General features: G+C 38.9%; 1 protein-coding gene across 5 annotated transcripts in view; it reads left to right on the top strand.

Moving 5' to 3' along the window:
- Nucleotides 1-16,989, top strand: part of CDH13 (cadherin 13) — a 386,189-nt gene extending 369,200 nt beyond the window's left edge. For 4 of the 5 annotated variants that reach the window (XM_015874147.2, XM_032447005.1, XM_015874148.2 and 1 more), the window contains 2 exons: nt 373-588; nt 11,629-16,989. In XM_015874147.2, the coding sequence (XP_015729633.1) occupies nt 373-588; nt 11,629-11,636 (224 nt within the window). In that variant the 3' untranslated portion in view covers nt 11,637-16,989. Of the gene's footprint in view, nt 1-372; nt 7,114-11,628 lie in introns of those variants that run through there. The other variant, XM_015874146.2, reaches the window with a different exon arrangement.
- The last annotated feature ends 1,255 nt before the right edge of the window (nt 16,990-18,244 follow it).

Raw genomic sequence — 18,244 nt, forward strand, 5'->3', positions numbered from 1 at the left:
TTTATTCCTCCTACCTCTGCATCCCACTGACCTCACACTGAGGCTCTTTGTTACATGAATTCAATAGCAGTAATGCACGGGTGGTACAGATGCAGCTGAGCATCCACTTTGCTTCCATTGCTGCAGTTGCACACTACTTAGTTACATTAAGCTTGTTGTCCACCAGGACCCCCAAGGTCCCTTTCAGCAAGGCTGCTCCCTAATCTTTTAGCATCTCATTTCATATTCTCCTTAGAAGGAAATAAAAGATGGATGGGATACCTGTGCCTGCCTCAAGGAGTAACTGTGACATGTTTGATATTGTTTAAAAATGCTTCTTCCTATGCACATGATGCACTATTTGGCTATTTCTCACCTCCTTATCCTTTGCAGATACTCATGCCCAGGTCGTCCTGCTTCAAAACCTGAAAAAGGCCAATTACAACATCCCAATCTCAGTGACAGATTCTGGAAAACCACCTCTGACTAACAACACAGAACTGAAATTACAAGTGTGCTCCTGCAAGAAATCCAGAATGGACTGCAGTGCAAGTGATGCCCTTCATATCAGCATGACTCTTATCCTTCTTTCACTCTTCAGTTTATTTTGTAAGTCTTTTCCTTAAGTGTAAGCAATGAATGTTTTTTATCTACTTGTTTTTGCACTGTAAGAAACCTTACTTAGAGAGACTTTATTTTTTCCCCAAGGAAGATGCTCTACAGAAGTAGGAGGGAAGGGATTTTTCACAGTCAAAGAACAGCAACAAATGCCTGGGTGTCAAATTAAGAAATAGAAGCAATAATTCTAGGAAGAATCAAAGAGAATTAAAGCTAGCATATGATAAACTTAGAAGTACCAGCTGTAGTAACAGATTTCTGAGATGCTTTCTTTCATCTCTCCCCACTTGAATTCAATTCAAAGGCAGAAACTGGAGATTAAAAGGTGTTCTTGTAATAATAACTGTTCTGGGTCACCATGAAAATGAGTACCGTCTGCTTCCATCTATTTGTCCGTGAAGTGCGCAAGCAATTGGAACATAAGGAACTTATTCAAGATTCTGGGCTTAGAGACATTCAAACTGATAACCAGAACAGCAAGTCTGTGTTGAGGGAGAGAGAACTGATGCATAAAGGAAGCTTCTGCTGCTTCAGTGAAAGCTTTCTAGAAGTCTTATGAAATTCCTAATCTGAACTAGCGGTTTAAAAAAATAGAAATCCCCAGGTGACTGAAGGATAGGAACTTAAAACAATAGACTTCCATATACATCCAAACTGGATGTGTCCCTGGCTTGCTTTGTAACAGTTTTCTGCCAGTTTTTAATGTGCTTTTATTTTAAGTTCCTTAACTGCTGAAAAGGAATTTCTGTGTCCTATAGCTGTGGTAGAAAATCTGTTATTTGAGGACTATTACCATCATATAATGTTAGCAAAATGCACTGTATGGTGAATTAACTCCCAAGCTACGGTGAAAGGCCTTATGTTCTTGATGAAGTACAGTCTACCATTAGACAGAGATGGAGGCCAAGACAGTTTACACATCTGAGGCTTTGTGCATGCTTGATTACATATCTTCTCAGGTGTCTTTTTTTCCTATAGTATATTACTTTTATCCTAGAAGGTCAGCATGAAGGTTATTGTGAGAGAACTAGCTAATGTTTGTGATGCTCTCTGAAGATGAAAAGGACTATATAAATGCTAAGTGAAAATTCCCATTCTTTGTTCTCATCAGCGACATCTGGCTTTGGTTCAGTTATTCTGGGTTTAGTCAACTAGAAACAAATGCAGACTTCAGCTGTTAGAAGTAATATGTTAGAAATATGTGACTGTACATGACAGCATTACATCAGTGATAGGAAGATGCAGCCCATTGCTTCAAATACATTCTCATTACCCCTTCATAAATGTTGCTGTTGCTATACTAAACATGACTTTCATTACTGGGCTAACATTCCTGGACATGATTTGTACTTGAACTTTATTTACATTATTGCATCAGCTCAGACTATAGGGTAGAGAAAAGCATTTTGCTTTTGAAAGTATTCATGTTGCTGTTTTCTAGCCCTAATTATAAGGAGCCATTAAAAAGCAGTTCCAGGTTTTGGAAAATGCTTCTTGAGCTGCTCTTTTTGACTACAGATCTTCTCCAGCTGAACTGTGGGCAGAATATTGGCCCCTACGATCAGAATGATGCTCCATGCTCAGACTGATAGAGGGATTCCCCCTCCTACTGTAAAAGAATAAGCAGCACTGAATTGTCCTGACATGTCTGTGCTGTTTCCTAGTGCACTGAGCCTTTTGACAACCTTAGAGTTGTAATTTCAACCCGAGGTTGAAGTAAGATTCTGTACATAATCTGCCAGCAGTTTGTTCTGTGCTGTGCACCGGTCTTTTTCCTAAGCAAAACCAAAACAGGGACACGGCAGGTGAGTTGAAGGGACAAGGAAGGAAGGATCTCCTTCTTTAGAAAGAGAATGTTTGGTATGTTTTTGGATGATGCATATGAGAGTATTAATTCCCTAGCTAGGCTTCAGCATAGAGAGACCTAACCCCTGGTGTTGGACTGCATTCTTTTTTTTGCTAAAATTTGCACTATGTGGTTGTGTGTTTTGGGTTCATCCAGAGGCTCGTACTCCTTGTCCGGCACAGTCATCTTCTCATGCTTGTGCAAAGCCAGGAAGCATAGCAGTTATTTTTCTCAGGTATATATGACTACATGGAGACATGAAAGAATGGTGCCAGGAGCCAGTTTAAATAACGTGGTTCTGTATTTGAACTTCCATAAAATGTGCTGATATCACTGCATTTCAAATTCATTATCAGACACAGCTCTTTTATAACCGTGATTAGTTCCATCACAATGTTTAGTCTAGTCCAAATATTTATCATACTAATCAAAGATTATGATGCCATAAAAACAAAAAAGAACTTTAATGCTTATTGAACAGATGAAATATCCCATTTCTAGTGGTAAGTTATGGGTTTAATTTTTGCAAAAGCCCTTACGAGGCTTAGTTTGCTCCCAGTGTTTATCTTTTATGAGGCTCTTGTTCCTAGGAGGTAAATCCTTCAGTCAAACGAACTTTGTTGTTCATGCCAAAGTATGTCTTTTTGTATTTGACATCTGGTGTGAGGATAGATAGCCCTATGAAAGAGCTGTTCGTGATGAAAGTGCCCTGCACGAATCTCCTCCCTATACTAAACATATTGGTATTATCATTTAAATGGTACAAGTATTATCTACACTTGGAATATGTGCTGCTTTTCTAAGTCATGGAAGAAGACACGTATGGCAGATTTTTGAAGTAACAGCATAGAACTGAACAGCCTGATTAAAACTATAACGCATGCAAAAAGTGCCACCTATTCTGTAGCTGCCTGTGGTGTTCAGAATACTGAGGGATATTGAGATGCAGACTATAGAGTTGCCCAGAAGCCCTTGGAAAGGTAAATATACTTCAAACAAGAAAAGCTTAGGAGCTCTTCCCAGCTTAAATAGGAAATGCAGGATACTGGTGTATATGGGCAGTATACGTTGCTATTCCACAACAAAGCAATAAGATGTTTGGTGGTATTGTATGTAGATGGTAGCTACAGAGTCTATTGGGGGGGAAAGAGCTTCTTTGTATATTGTGTATGTACACTAACTTACATTAATATGAGAGTCGCTGAACTGCAGCTGGTATGACACATTATTGGCAGATACAGGGCTGTCCAAAGTTATAGTGGTTAATGCTAATAAATATTGGAAAGAATATTAAATCTCATGTCACTACCGCGGGCACCGTGTTTCAAACAAGACTTAGTGTAACAGCATCTTGTCCTTTTGTCAGCTTTTCCTAGCTGCAGCTGCAGATAAGACAGGACCAATTTGTTTCACATACAATTTAGAATTTTAGTAATTCAGAGTGAGGAAAAAGAAAAGAGAGGGTTCACTGTTTCCTAGTGAAAAAGAAGGACTACTATTACTACTATCAGTTACTTGAGGAGGATGAGTTGGAGAAAAAGAAGGTATGTTAGCAAGCTCGTCTGGTGTTGAGTCTGAGATTGTCTGTGTGTGTTGTTCCTTACTGCTGTATGGCCTCAGTTGTTGGTTTAGTTGTTTCTTTTTTTAATGTGTGGTGTCATTTTTGTTTGGTTGTGGTAATCTGACAGGTTGACTACAAAGGTTTAGGTTAACTTGAACATAATAAGTAAAATATTCCTTACTATGAAAAGAAAACAAGGTGACAGGCTGGGGGGAAGTACTGCTATGAAGTAATTAGATGAGCTGCAAGTCTCTGCATTGGAATTCATTTGCTAAACTGAGGGTGAAAGGCCGCAGGTATGTCAAAAATCAGGAGACTTGTGCAGATGTCAGTGCTGTGATTGCATAGATGCCTTGAAGACACTCCTGAATTTAACTTCTTATTATTAATTGCCCTAATTTTTCCTCTTTTAATTCTTGCCGTCTCTTACCATAGTATTTTTCATAATACGTTTCTGATTTGAAGAATACAGTAGTAGTGTCAACAGACAAAATGTTTGGCTTTTCTTCCTTGAAAGTCAGGTCTGGTATAAAGTAAGTCATTACAAACAATTAAATGTTATTAGCAGAGTTGAATTTATCTGAACATACAGCTGGTACTGCAGCATTTTCTCCCAGTAATTTCATTTTTCAAAGGAACAGGAGCACCATCTGTATCTCTTTGTACATCCTACATTATTTTATGCAGGACCATCAAGTGTTTCAAGACCAAAGCAATGCATTCTTGAGTGGCATGAGATGGTTTGAGGGTTAAGGGAGCATAGTCTGTCCTGACAGGAGTCTCACTTGTAACACAGACATCTGTGCCCAGTCTTCTAATTTCTCTGCAGGTGTACTCTGTCCTGTTGTGCACTGGGCTTTGGGAGCCCACCTAAAGTTAATGGGGCTTGAAATGGCACAGAAGTCCATATGTACATATATAATTGGAGAGAGGATGTTTATACACCTACTCATGTAGATATGACAAATGGAAATACCTTCAAATTATACATAAACATACTTAAAATGTACTTAATGAGATCAAATTTTACTGAGTCAATTAGGTGGGAAATGGTGTTTTATGCATATTTTAAGCCATCCAAACACATTCTAGAAGTATAGCTCTGGAGAAAAAACACTGCACTTTAGAAGCTGTGTGTTTGGAATGTAGAACAGAAAAATAATACCAGCAAATACAGCTACTTCACTAAAAGCTGTAATATTGTTCCTGATGGTCATTCTGTAGACATGAAATGAACATTTAAAGAGATTAGTTTGATAGACCATTCAGTGGCATGAATTCAAATGAACATTTTATGTTTTCATTTTCACAGTAGTAACCATTGATATATAATAGTTTGTGTTTCTTTTCAGAAGAGCTTAAAGTCAGCTAAATGCTGTTCTGGAGTGGACTATGACTAAAAACTAGAACTGAACAGATGCCCACTGAATACTTTTTTCTGTCTACAATAGCAGCTACACTTTTTGTTGCTGTTTTCTTATTTCTTCTAACATCCTTTGCTATTTACCTACCTCACCACATCCCAACAAATGGGACACGCTGCATGCTGACAACTTGCTATTCACTTGTATGTAATACTGAAGGTATACCTAAAGGTTAGGTGGCATTGCTTTTTTGCTTCTCATTAATGTCTGGACTATTTCAGACCTACATCTTAAAACCCTATCTTACCCATGCAAACAGTCTCTGTATGGCATCGCTGAGTATTCACACTTGTTGCACTTACAAATTCCTCTTCAGCATCTTTGAAATACAGCCTGGTAAATTTCAGTGTTAGCCAAACCTGACAGTTTGTTTTTCTTTTCTCCTCTTCCACAGCTTCAAAGCATTACTATTTTCCACTCATTATTATTCTTGCTTAGTAAGAGTTTCTTTTAGATGATTCTTTTAGTATTTCAAGCTGGGAATTGGGTACACCTGCAGATCTGAACGTGTCTGGACTATTTAGGTTCATGTTCAACTTCTTAGAAAATGATAGTCAACTACCCTGTGCTGCTGTGGCAATTGAGATCTGACTGCCTAAGCAGTTACACGTTGCCTTAAAAGGCCGCCTAGGTGGGTGTTCTTTATGCACTTCATTTTCAGTTTACGTATGAAAGATTAGATTTGTTCAATATTACTATTTCAAAACTGTATTACTCATTTCATTTGCTGCATATTTTCAACTGTTCAGCTAAATTTATCAGATTAGAGCATCAGAAAATGTATTTCCAGTCTGCAGGTAATCACCTCTCTACTTCTTCTGTTTTCATTAAACTGGCAAAGAAAGGAAGTGTTTGTTTGCTATTGGTCAAACAAAGCTGGCATTGTTCAGGCAAAGCATCCAGCTAAAATCCATACCAACTTACTTAAAATAAATAAAAGGAAAAAAAACCCAAACATCAACAACTTAGCTGCTGTATCACAGGATTTACTTCACACCCACCCCCAATGAGATGCATGAAGTCCATGACAAATAGGAGTTGAGCAAGACAAACATAGTACACGCTACTAGAACTTCAGAGCAGACATGAGTAGCCTTTTAGTTAATGAATTTTCTCTCAGATGAATGTGTGTTAGTACTACACATGCACATAAATTTTGTGTGTCATGAAGTCAACCCAATGCAAAGTTAGTGTGAGTACATGACAAGGAGAAGCAGAAACAAGGATTCAGCAGTGAGTAAGGCTCATGTGAGAAGTTACAAGAGTAAGACTGCTTTGATGTAAAATCAGTGCTGTTCCAGCTCTGCCAGAATAGTCCTACTGTAAGTTAGTAGTGATACAAACACTGACACTACCGCTGTGGAAATTTACCTATGTCAAATCAACCAGTGATGTACATGAAAACCATTTCTGTTTTTCTAAGTTCTACATGAAAGCTATATTAATAGCTGTGTATCTAATTAATTAATGCCCTTTTTTAGCTGCTAAAGTCAGAAAAGAAGTACCTGAATGTTGATTAACTGCCTAATCAGAAACATGGTTCTGATCTCTTCTACCATTTTTCCATTACCCCTTTAACATTACTGAGGTTTCGATAAAGTCCATGATGTAATGCAGACTTCTAATTAAGCGAAGATTAATGTAATATTTCTGATGAGAAGGTAATTAAAGGAAATCTAAAGAAATGGAGCATGCCTGAGTTGAACTCCAGACTCCAGCTGTGTTAACTTTCTTCGCTATGTTAAATGAAAATTAAAGGATGAATACGTTTTGGGTAAAGTTCATTCGTTCACAGAGGGTCACCATGAAACTTAAATGCTTTTAATTTTTATGAGGTTTGAACTGCAATTTAAGAAGTATAGTGTGTGTAATGGCAGAGGTGGAAGGAAGTGCTAACTCTGGACTCGTGAGGTACACATCTTTCAAAGTCTCCAGATTAATTGTCTTTTATTTTTTTTCCATACAAATCAGCATAAGGGATAAACCTTACATTCATCCAGTGTGAAGTAGACAGGTGGCTGCAGTAATCGAAGAAATCAATATTACAGACGTTTACCTTGTATTAGTTGACTTCCTCCTCTTCCAATTTTCGAAGCAAGTCAGTATCTGATATCCGAAACCCCATGACTAGATGATTCAAGGTCTCAGCCCTGTGAAGTCTGCCTCCAACTTTAAGTCTTTTAACCTTTCAAACACAATCTCTGTCAATTGACTTTAGTAGGAGTAAAAAGGGTATTTTTTTTCCATCTTTGGTATCTACATGTTGAATTTCCCTAATCCAAACTGCATACTTAGACCTATGTTCCTATAGCACTATTATACTCCATTAACATGTCCATCTTTTCTTGGTATTTTTTTTGACCAACAAGCAAGCAAGCATGATCTTTCAGTGATAAAATATTAATGCCAACAAACACCATTCATTCATGATAATCAGCAATGCTTTCTTATCTGAGACATGTTAACCATAACAGTAATAACTCAGCATGCACATTACCTCACTATGTGGCTGTTATCTTAAAAGGAACATAGCTGAATGTTTCTCTCAGGTGTAGAATAGGTAGAGCAGAGACCTGTGAGATTAAAAATGGGGACAATCACATTAGAGACTTCAGTGAGAATGATTTCTAGGGAAAATAAGTTCTATATAGTTATGTTAGCTTTATGATGCTTGTGCATTCCCCAGGTACTCTTAAGGCAGAGGAGGTTGGCTGTTGGCAATATAAGAACATGATGCATGTGCCATCCTTCTGCAGCTGTAGACAGCAAATCACTTGTTTTCAATGTGATTTCTGTCTATCTACAACACATGACATGTAATTATTCTTGAGAACAACTACAAATAAACTGATGTTATTTACATATGATACCAATAAAATAATTACTAAGCATAACGATTATTAGTGTACAGATCCAAACCTGCCAGGTATGGGCTTACCAGAGCATTAAGCCTATAAAAGAGCAAGTTAGTACAGATTAACAAACATGCTCCTTTCACACAATATTTGCACATGTTATGCTCATAGTATTCCTTAAATACCAACATCTTGTCAACACCAGATGTGACTATATCAGAACATCTTTAGACAGTAAGGTTGTAATTGATAAGCTTTGATATTAACCACAGAAACTTGAAGTTAGACTAACTTCAGTACTGGCTGCAATAAATTTTCTATCACTGTTATGTGCAGTAGAAAGAACAAAGACAGATCTGGTCTTGAATGTTCTTACTGGATGTACCAAAGTTGAGTTCCTACAGAAAATTTACAGCTCATGTTTCTTATGAATATTGAAGCTACTTTAAAAGTAAAAAAGCAAAGGGTATGTACTAACCTCCCAAACCATGTTTAGAATGAATTGTTTCAATACAACTTGGTCAAAGTGCTGAGCTGATAGGAGGCTGTGCACCCTTTGCCAAGTGTTCTTTGTTGACATATCAGCAAAAGGAGATGTTAAGGAGAAAGCACTGATGATTGCAGGGAGCTCCTCCTACTACACAGGAAAGCCTGGGAACAAAAGCCTGAAGATGCTTGGTTTGAAAACACGACAACTAAAATTGGCATCACTGGCTATGAACAAGAAAAACCATTCACACAGGTATGGTCAATGAACATGCATGCCAACAGGAAGGAAGGAGTTACAGGAACAGAGGCATCATGAAAGTGACAGCAGGAAAATGTTCTGTACAGCAAAAGACCGGCAGGATGCGAAGCACAGTACCTTGAATTTGTCAAGGGCTGTGAAAAGATGTTGCAAATGTGCTAACCAAGCAGAGCCTAGATAGGAAATTTCAGCTGTTTGGATGGCTACAGACAGCCCTTTGGGATGATGTGTGGGAAAGGATCCCCTAGATTTAGACATAACCTAAATACACAGACCTAAGAAAGAGATCCTGTGACAAAAATGCTCTCTAGTTTGTCTCAGTTTTTAAGCTTGAATAAGAGACAGGATGATGGGGCTGTCCGGAGCAATCAAAGGAAGAAGAAGAGGGGGAGTGCTTTAAGGGAAAGACTTAAGAGCTTGGTTTGAGCTGTGCAGAGCTGACAGCTAAACACTAGAAGGGTATTTGGAGCCAGAAGTCAACATTTTAGTCTAAACAAAGAAAAAAAAAATGTAGAGAATGCAAGATCTCTGAACTGTCAGCACTGAAGTCATCACTGAACACATACGGATGGTGTCATGGAAAAGGTGGAGATGGGGGTGGAAATCTTTCCCCAGAAACCAGGGATGGAGGGATTAAGACAGAAGGACAGGCAGAAGTGATTAGAGGTGTCATAGGAGCCAAAGGAAGCATCAGATTTGTGTGTGTGTGTGTGTGTGAGAGAGAGAGAGAGAGAGAAGGTAGCCTTCAAGTAGTAGAGGAAAAGAAAACCATACAGCTTAAGCTGAATGAAGTAATTCTAATATATAGTTTATTCAAGAAAGACAAGGTGTGTAACAAAGTACTAACATTCATTACACCTATCAACTTGATGTAAAATATACATGTTTTTCTTGAGGTCTGCTTGTAAGTCAACATATATTGCCCTTTATTTACAAGCTGTTGGTGAAGCAGTCACCGGCTGCTTGAATGTGTGTGATACTTACTTATAAACACTTTGCTGACAAATTTCTCTGACGTTTCAGCCTATGGACTATAGAGAAATTCAGTGCTACAGCTGCCGTTCATTCATCAAATACAAGTGCCTGTCCTTAGCAGAGAAACCTCCAGGGATTCAGAGTAGCTTTGCTGATTCAAAAGTTAGTGTTATTTCTTTTGAGTCAGGCTTGAACAAAAGCCCTTTAATGATGATAAACTTCACTGCAACATAAAAATACGACTTTTCAGAGATCAGAGTCCTGAACTTAGGCTTTCCACTATCTCAGGAGAAAAAGCTGTTTATGAGAATTTAGCAGCAGCCAATCCCTAATCCAAACACATTCAAACTTTGGCACTTGTGTTCATGAAGATTCAATACAGAAGTCTGGGTTCTAACTTTGTGGTCAGATATTTTCTACGTGCGACAGATCCCCATTTCAATCAGTTCTAGATTTGGAAATCTCAGTGGCACTTCTCACTTCAGTGATTCCCACCCATCAGTCCCTCATCATACCTGACCTGTGCCTTTGTGTTTTGGTACCACAGTAACCTCATCCCAGGGCACAGAGCAGGAGAGCAGGGCTCATCACACACAACCAACCTGGAGTACAAGTGGTATACCTCTGTATGTCCTTCCCCCAGCTCTTAGTGAGGAACACCATGTCAGAGGGTAAGGGATACCCCTAGGGTCAGATGTCCTGGCTCTGCTCCTCCCAGCACCTCGTGTACTGCAGACTGCTCAGTGTCAGGGCAGCCTGAAAAACAGAAAGCATCTTCACACTGTACCAGCTGCTAATAACAAAAAGTTAACTCCTTCCCAGCCACAGCCAGAACAAGCAGTAAACCATCAGTGCACCAGCATCAATACCAGGCAAGCTCTAAGCTGAGCTCCTGAGAACTTCAGTTATGTGTTCTACTAAGACCAGCCTTATGTGTTTTCACTGCAAGCTGAATATTTGTGATTCAGTAGTGTCCTCATGCTGCCAAATGACATTGGAGGAAAGAAACCCATTAACTTCAACTGTTAGATTAGTTCCTAATCTTTGGTTTTCTATGCTTATTTACTGCCTTTGCATTATCGAGCTGCCCATCTGAAATGGAAAGGATTGTTCAAGTTGTGTTACCTTCACTTAAGATAATAGATAATTTAAAAGGTTAGATAATAAAGGTAAGATTTGCAATTCTGTAGCAACATTAATAAAATATGCCAGCTCTTTTAGTCCCTGCTATAGTCACATAAAACATAAATAGATGGTTATTCTTAAAAACACATCTGTCTGCTCTTTACTAGTCAGCATGTGCATATGCAAAGGGAGCTCAGTGGCATTTTACTTGCATTCTTGCACCAATACAAGTGAAGGAGGTGTCCAGTGGGGAGAATTCGGTTCTGGCTGAAGATTTACACCCAAAGGTCTCAAAATGCTCCAGGTGACATTTTGGGGTTTTCTCCTGAAGATTTACATCTTCCCCCATTAACTGTTCCTAAACCAGGGTAATTCAGACTGAATTGCTGATAAATGTGCATGTTCTCCATCAGGAATCTGTGGGAGGTAATAAGACAAGAAGTCAAAAGACACTGTGATCTGCATGGTAATAATCACACACATTTCCCATCGTTTAGGTCTGTAAGAACTCCTGACATTTGAAGCTGTCCTACCGAGTTGCCATGGCAACGGGAAAAAAGAAAACGTCAGATCTGAAGACTGCAGTTTACAGTTACTGTTCTTCACTACTAGGCCTCAGTTGCTCCAGATTCAGTTTAATTTGCAACCTCACTTAATCTGTCCGACTATACATTGGTGTTTGACAGCCTCTGCCCTAACTTCCATTTATTAATGGATTCCTCTTGCAAGATGCAAGGTTTATGCGGATTTCCACTGAATGTTAAAAGACCATGACATCTAAACTTGACCTTTGGGGAGCAGAAAACAGATTGACTCCATTTTTTTCTAACTGTTGACTTGTTGCTATTCAACTGTTCAGAAAATATTTTGTCTGTGGGTTAGTATTTGTATATGTATGAGTGTATGTATATATATATATATTTATATGGAGAGAAGAGTTATAGGACTGGTTTAGCTTTTATAAAATATTCATCTGGAACATGCAACTGACAAAGCAGTGTAAAACAGCCACAGATGAATCATAACTATGGCTAAACCTACTGTGCTTGCTGTTTATAGCGTGGCCAGAAGGAGAGTCTATTGCAGTCATACCACTGAAAAAAGCCACTTTGTTGACACCAAATAAGGCAGGCCCAGGGCTCTGCAGCATCACTTCTTGTACCTCAGGTTCAGCAAACAGGAAATGCAAGTCCCCCGGCTTGCTTCTGATCCGGACTTCTCACCTTATGCCCCAAAACTGAATGTAAGACTCAGCAGGAGCACAGCTCTTCATCTCAGTGCCGGGAGGGTGTATGAGCTCTGATTTGCAAGGCAAGGGGAAGCACTCAGTGCAACCAGCACCATATGGTCACCACCTACAGCAATGGGACATGCTGGGCTAATTTTAAAGGGGCTAAAGTCAGCTTCCTCCATGCTCCTGCAGATAATTATTTGCTGGGGCAGTTTACAAAATTTAAGTCCTTTGCCAGTTCTGCAGACAAAGCAGGCAACGTCTGCCTATGAGAAGCTGATTAGAACAGCAAAATCAAGGTGTTTCTCAGAAGCACTGGCCTCTCTCCCAGCCTCTGTGCAGCTGTCGTTACACGTATCAGTGCAAGGAGGAAAACAGATGCCCTGTTATCTAAGCGTATTCACACATATCTATAGTTTTGAATATATATATACATACATACACGTGTACACACAGTTTCCAGTTAAGAGTAACAAGAGCATTTCTTTGTGTGTGTAAACTTACCACACTTATTTGCAGACATGGGGGGAAAAAAAAGGGTGTTCGTTACATATGACTATGAATCCTTTTCTATTCTGTGAGCATGTAAGGTTTAAAAAAAAAAAAGAAGAAAAAACTTACCTGTGTCAAGATGATCATCTTGTTAATAAACTGTAAATGATCCATCAAAGCTCACACCAAATTTTTATAAAATTAACACAAAAAAGTATACTAGTGACAGACTGTGGCTTTTATTAGAGCTTGCCAGTAACTAGGGTAAGGTAAGTGTCTTAGAATATTTTAATAAACTTGCTTATTTAAAGTTTAAACAAGAAAGCTTCCTTATGCAATAGTACTTTGCAGCTGCATTCTTTAGTTAGCCTTTTTACAGTACCTATGAGTCATACTGTATGTTGTCTTTACTACAGTGAGATTATGAGCATATCTTCCACACCACATATACGTTTCAATAGTAAAGTTTTTTGGAAGCATTAAAAAAGTCCAGACATACATTGAGTTTTCCATAACTCTACACTAGATATTAAATGTGTGTTGGTGGTTAAAAATTGCTGTACAATAGCTTTTCTCTGACTTCCTGTATTGTACCAAATATGACAACCATTTTTTGTTTTGTTTTGTTTTTTAATCAAAAGTAACAACAATGGCAACAGAGGGGAAAAAACAGTTTGTGTTGTGAGCCTCCATAGCGCTGTAAATTTCCTGGTTTGCTTTCGTTGCCCATACCTCACAGTAACCACGGCATCAGCAATCACGGCTTATTAAAAACAGATTTTTTTATGCAAAGTTCTCAAAAGGAAAAACCAACAAATGCATAACACCACTGGATATTCAAGAGACGTGTTTAATGAATGAATCCAAATGAACCCAAAGATGAACTGCACCCTCTGCTTTAATCTACAAAACCTCTATCTTGAATAAAAGAGATTATAATATTCTCCCCCTGCAAATGCTCTTTTTCTACTTGTTTCCTTCCTCTCCCTTTCCAGCAAAACCCACCTCTGGAAAGACACCCATTGACATCAGTGTCATTCCTATCAAGTACCAGATAAAGATACCCTTTCCTAATTTAAACCAAGGTTCACACAGTATTTGATGAATCATTCCAAGGGCACCCAAAACCAAGAAGAAAGAAAAAATTCTTCTGCCTAGAACTGCACTAACAATGGGAAAACTCTTACTACCAATCTGTGCCCAAGGACAAGAGATCGTTCTGCTTGGATAACACTGCAGCCTTTTGACATGTAGAAAAGTCAGTACAGTGGCTGAAGCCCTGAATCCAGACGCATCAAAGCCTTCATTCACCAGTACCACCAGACAAACTAAAGCCTCCCAGCCTTTACAGTGCATCTTTAGGCTTCCGACTGAGTTAATCACTGGACTACCTGAGCACACAGAGAGAAGATGAAGCTGCAATGTTTCATCTGAGAAACAACTGAAACAAGTACCTGAGAACCAACCCTTTTTTAAAAAGCAATTGTGTCACTTTCTGTGGCAATATACAAATGAGGAACCACGTTAAAATCTGAGTTTTCTTACCTGAAAAAGCTGGTGGGTTCAGGCTTTAAAAAGTGATTCTCATTTCCTGTAACAAAGCAGAAAAAATAACGTATTACTTCCTCACAACATTATGAAAGAAACACAGAAGTTGTAAAATTAGTTTGGTTCGTTTTCCCCTTTGTTTAGCACTTGTTCAGCCAAGGTTACTGGGTTTGCAATACAGCTCTTATTCCTACCTTGCCTGTTTGGTCACAACGTTTATTGCAGTTTTTGTATGTTTGCAGACACACGGTGCTGTGTGGAGTCAGGCAGTCAACTTGATTTTCCTTTTGAAACACTCATAAAAAGTATCTGCTGTTAAAACACAAATTGGGTATAATGTTAATCAGGAAGAGTTTATTAGCAAGGTAAAGGTCTCATCTGTGATGCACGTGCTAACTGAACTCTGTACCCCTCATGCATGTGCTTGCAATATGCCTGTGTGCATTTATGAATGTACATTTTCTTCAGTAACTGCAGGACTGAAGATTAAATCCAAGGGAAACCAGCCGAATTTCCTACTGGTTAGCAAGGAAAATTAGCTCTGAGTGCAACACTGACTATTACACTTTCCGAGCCCTGTTCTCGTCCCACTTAACACTGGTGTAAATCAAAGAGCATCTCCATTACTAGACTTGTTTGAGCATCAGTTAGTCATACTCAAAACAAAAACGGTTTTACTGATGTGCTGCCAACAGTAAAGCAGCAGTGTCTGTCACAGTATCGTTGACTGCTTATATATAATTGAATGTTTGTCTTTTGTGAGATACAGAGAAGCTTACAGCCCAGATGCTTCCCACAGAGAGCTCACTTCCTTCATGACTTTGATGGGTCCTGGAGGAACCCAACCCAATTTGGTTTAACCTTTATTTGAAGTGGCTATGGCCTGTAGTCAAATTATTCGCCCCAGTTTCTCATGAAGTCATTTAAGTCAGGGATCCCTGTAATACAAACCTTATTCATGACATTATGGGCTTCAAGTGAGATCACAGGGACCCAGCCTAAATGCTCACTGTGACAGGGGAGACGTATTATAGTAACAACTCTTACATCATTGGTCTTTCCTTTGTGAGGCTTCTTGGTGAGACACAGGAAACTGCCAGTCTTCATCTCAGCTGCTTCCAGCACACGCAGCCACTGGAGACAGAGCAGAATGTTGTACACACATACTTTCATGTCACTAGTTATCCAAAGGCCAAGTTTCTTTTTGAAAATATTTAATAACAACTCATTTAATTAAAGTAAAAACCACAAGATAAACAATATTAAACAGTCACATCAGGTTGAGAACACCAAGTCTTGGGCAGAGCTGTGATCCTATCTTTCCTTTAATACATCTCTAGAGACTCAACTGTCTGAGAGATGCACTGACCAGTGGTGCCAAAAACATAAATAAATGAAATAATAATAATTTTCTATCAATTCTGTGACCATACAACACTTAGGGTTAACATGCAAAGCATTTCAGCAGTAGTTGTAACAGCTATTCCATTTAAAAGAGGTATAGCAGACTGTTTTACTTTGTCAACCATACAACCACTGACTACACTGTTTTCACATCAAGATATGATACTTGGTTTGTATTTGTCCAAATGAAATGGATTTACTCATCCACTCTTGGTGGAAAGCTATTAGTTGCACAATTGCTATGTGTGTGTATATATGTAGATATATAGAGATATACACATACATATATAAATATATATATATAATATATGCAGATGGAGAATAATACAACATGGGGGGACTTGAAATAAGCAGTTCAATCCCACGATTCCTGAATAAACACATGTTAAGGAACAGCTTGGGCGATTTATGCCAAACCAGTTTGATTTTTAAAGGGAAAAAAAGAAGGAAAAAAAAATAACCCACAACCAAAAACCTCCCACACTAAAATCCAGGCTTATTCCAACTCTCATGTTGTATTTATGCTAACCTTTAGTTGTCCTCGCTTAATAAAATTTATATCATTTGAAGATATTTATAGTTGTTTACTGACTCATTTTTAGTTGTCTGTGTATAAGCTCGTCATCAGTAGTGAAAACAGGAGGGTTTATAGCCAGAATAACTGCATCACTCTGTTTTCAACAGGACAGCTATCTAGGAAAGTTTCATTCAACATTTGAACATTGTACTCCTTCTCTGCATCAATTAAGTGACTGTATTTGATGACTTGGGGCTAAAATGAATGTAAAGACAGATGTGTATGTACCTGCATGCACATCCTGTTTAGGACTGCGGAATGAGAGCATGTCTGGTGAACTGTGATGGTGAATTCAGTACAAACAAGCTGTGTTGTTACTGCCATTTCAGACAGAAATCATAACAATCTGCCCCATAACAATCTCTAATGTATCACCAAGAAATTTTTTTAATGTATTTTTTCTTTTTAAAACTCAAGCAAGGAGAAAAATATTTTTGTTTGATTTTCAAAGATTTCAGCTACTTTTCCAGTTGTTTCTTTGGGCCCTAGTTGCTGAATTGCTTGCTGTTTCTGAGGTGTAAATAAACGTTTTGATTTATGACGTGGTTGCAAAGAAACTTGTAATTTATTTGTGAAATGCTCAAATAAAGGATGTATGGGCTTTTACCTTTTGTCTGGGCAGAGACCTTCCTGGTGCAATACAGCAAGAACAGCGGACTACAAAATGACCCTGAGGCTGTCAAAGGCTGGAATAGCCAGAGCCAAATACAAAAACCTCCCACACTGCTCTAAGCAACAGAGATGAATTGTGGCCTTCATCATCGTGCCACGTTTATAGAGTGACAAACTGGAGGTCAGAAAGGTAAATAATATTTGACCACACAGGAAAGTAGCGGTAGATTATTCAGCATCTATTCAGCTAACAGTAATGCTATGCTTCGCCACGCTTTGTAATAGGAGTTGCACTGAGCCGACCTGGGTCAGATGTCCCTAGGCTGGACTTGTGCACAGAAGCTTTAATGGATTTTTGTTGCACTTCCTTTCTGCTTCACCTGGTCACCTTCCCCACCTACCACCATCATTTCAGCTTACGTAGAAGAGACATCCACAATAAAATACATACTGTAACTGAAACAGGCTGAACAGACGTCAATCAGAGTGACCTACCTCGGGAAGCTGCAGGCCTGCACTGCTGTCATCGCACAGCACTCACTGCTGGCACGGCTGATTACAGGATGGCTTTTAACAGTGAGTACTGCCATAGTCTGTGGTCATGTCTGATGTGCTCAACTGCTGCGCTTAAGTGCTGTGGAAGTATAACTACACAGATACATCATCCTGCCCTGACTCATAAACATCTCAGTCCACAATTTAGTGCCCTCACGTCCTTCAAACACACTCTCCTCCAGACCAAGTTGCCCAAACAGTTTGCAGTGTCCTTCTGCACATTAGCCTGCAGGCTTTATTAGCAAGGTTTGTATCTTCAGTGTGCTGCATTCCTAGAAGTGGGACTTAAGGTTTGTAAGAAACTATTTTTGGTTTTGTCTGAGCTCTCATTATCTATAAGGAAGGAAGTGGGGTGCTCTGTCTGCTTTCCTGTGCTGTCAGTTGATCCTAGACATTGCCAAAGGGCCCAGCAGGTGAAACAGAAAATAGCAGCCCAGAACCCAGACCAGAATAACTAACAGAAAACTTAATATCTTGCAGCGGATGGTCACTGTAGCACTAACAGTATTGCATCCTTGTCTGCAAATTCTTTTTCCAGCACAAAACCCAAATCACATTTCTGAAATTCCCTGAGTAGGTGGTTCAGGTTTTTTTTCCCTTCAATCTTCTTAGAAGTTATCTAAAGTGACAGAGACATAAAGATAGAATATCCCTGAAAAGGCTTTTTACTGCATCTGAGAACAGAGGGAGCTGC

The sequence above is a fragment of the Coturnix japonica genome, chromosome 11, assembly GCF_001577835.2.
Source record: "Coturnix japonica isolate 7356 chromosome 11, Coturnix japonica 2.1, whole genome shotgun sequence".
Classification (NCBI taxonomy): domain Eukaryota; kingdom Metazoa; phylum Chordata; class Aves; order Galliformes; family Phasianidae; genus Coturnix; species Coturnix japonica.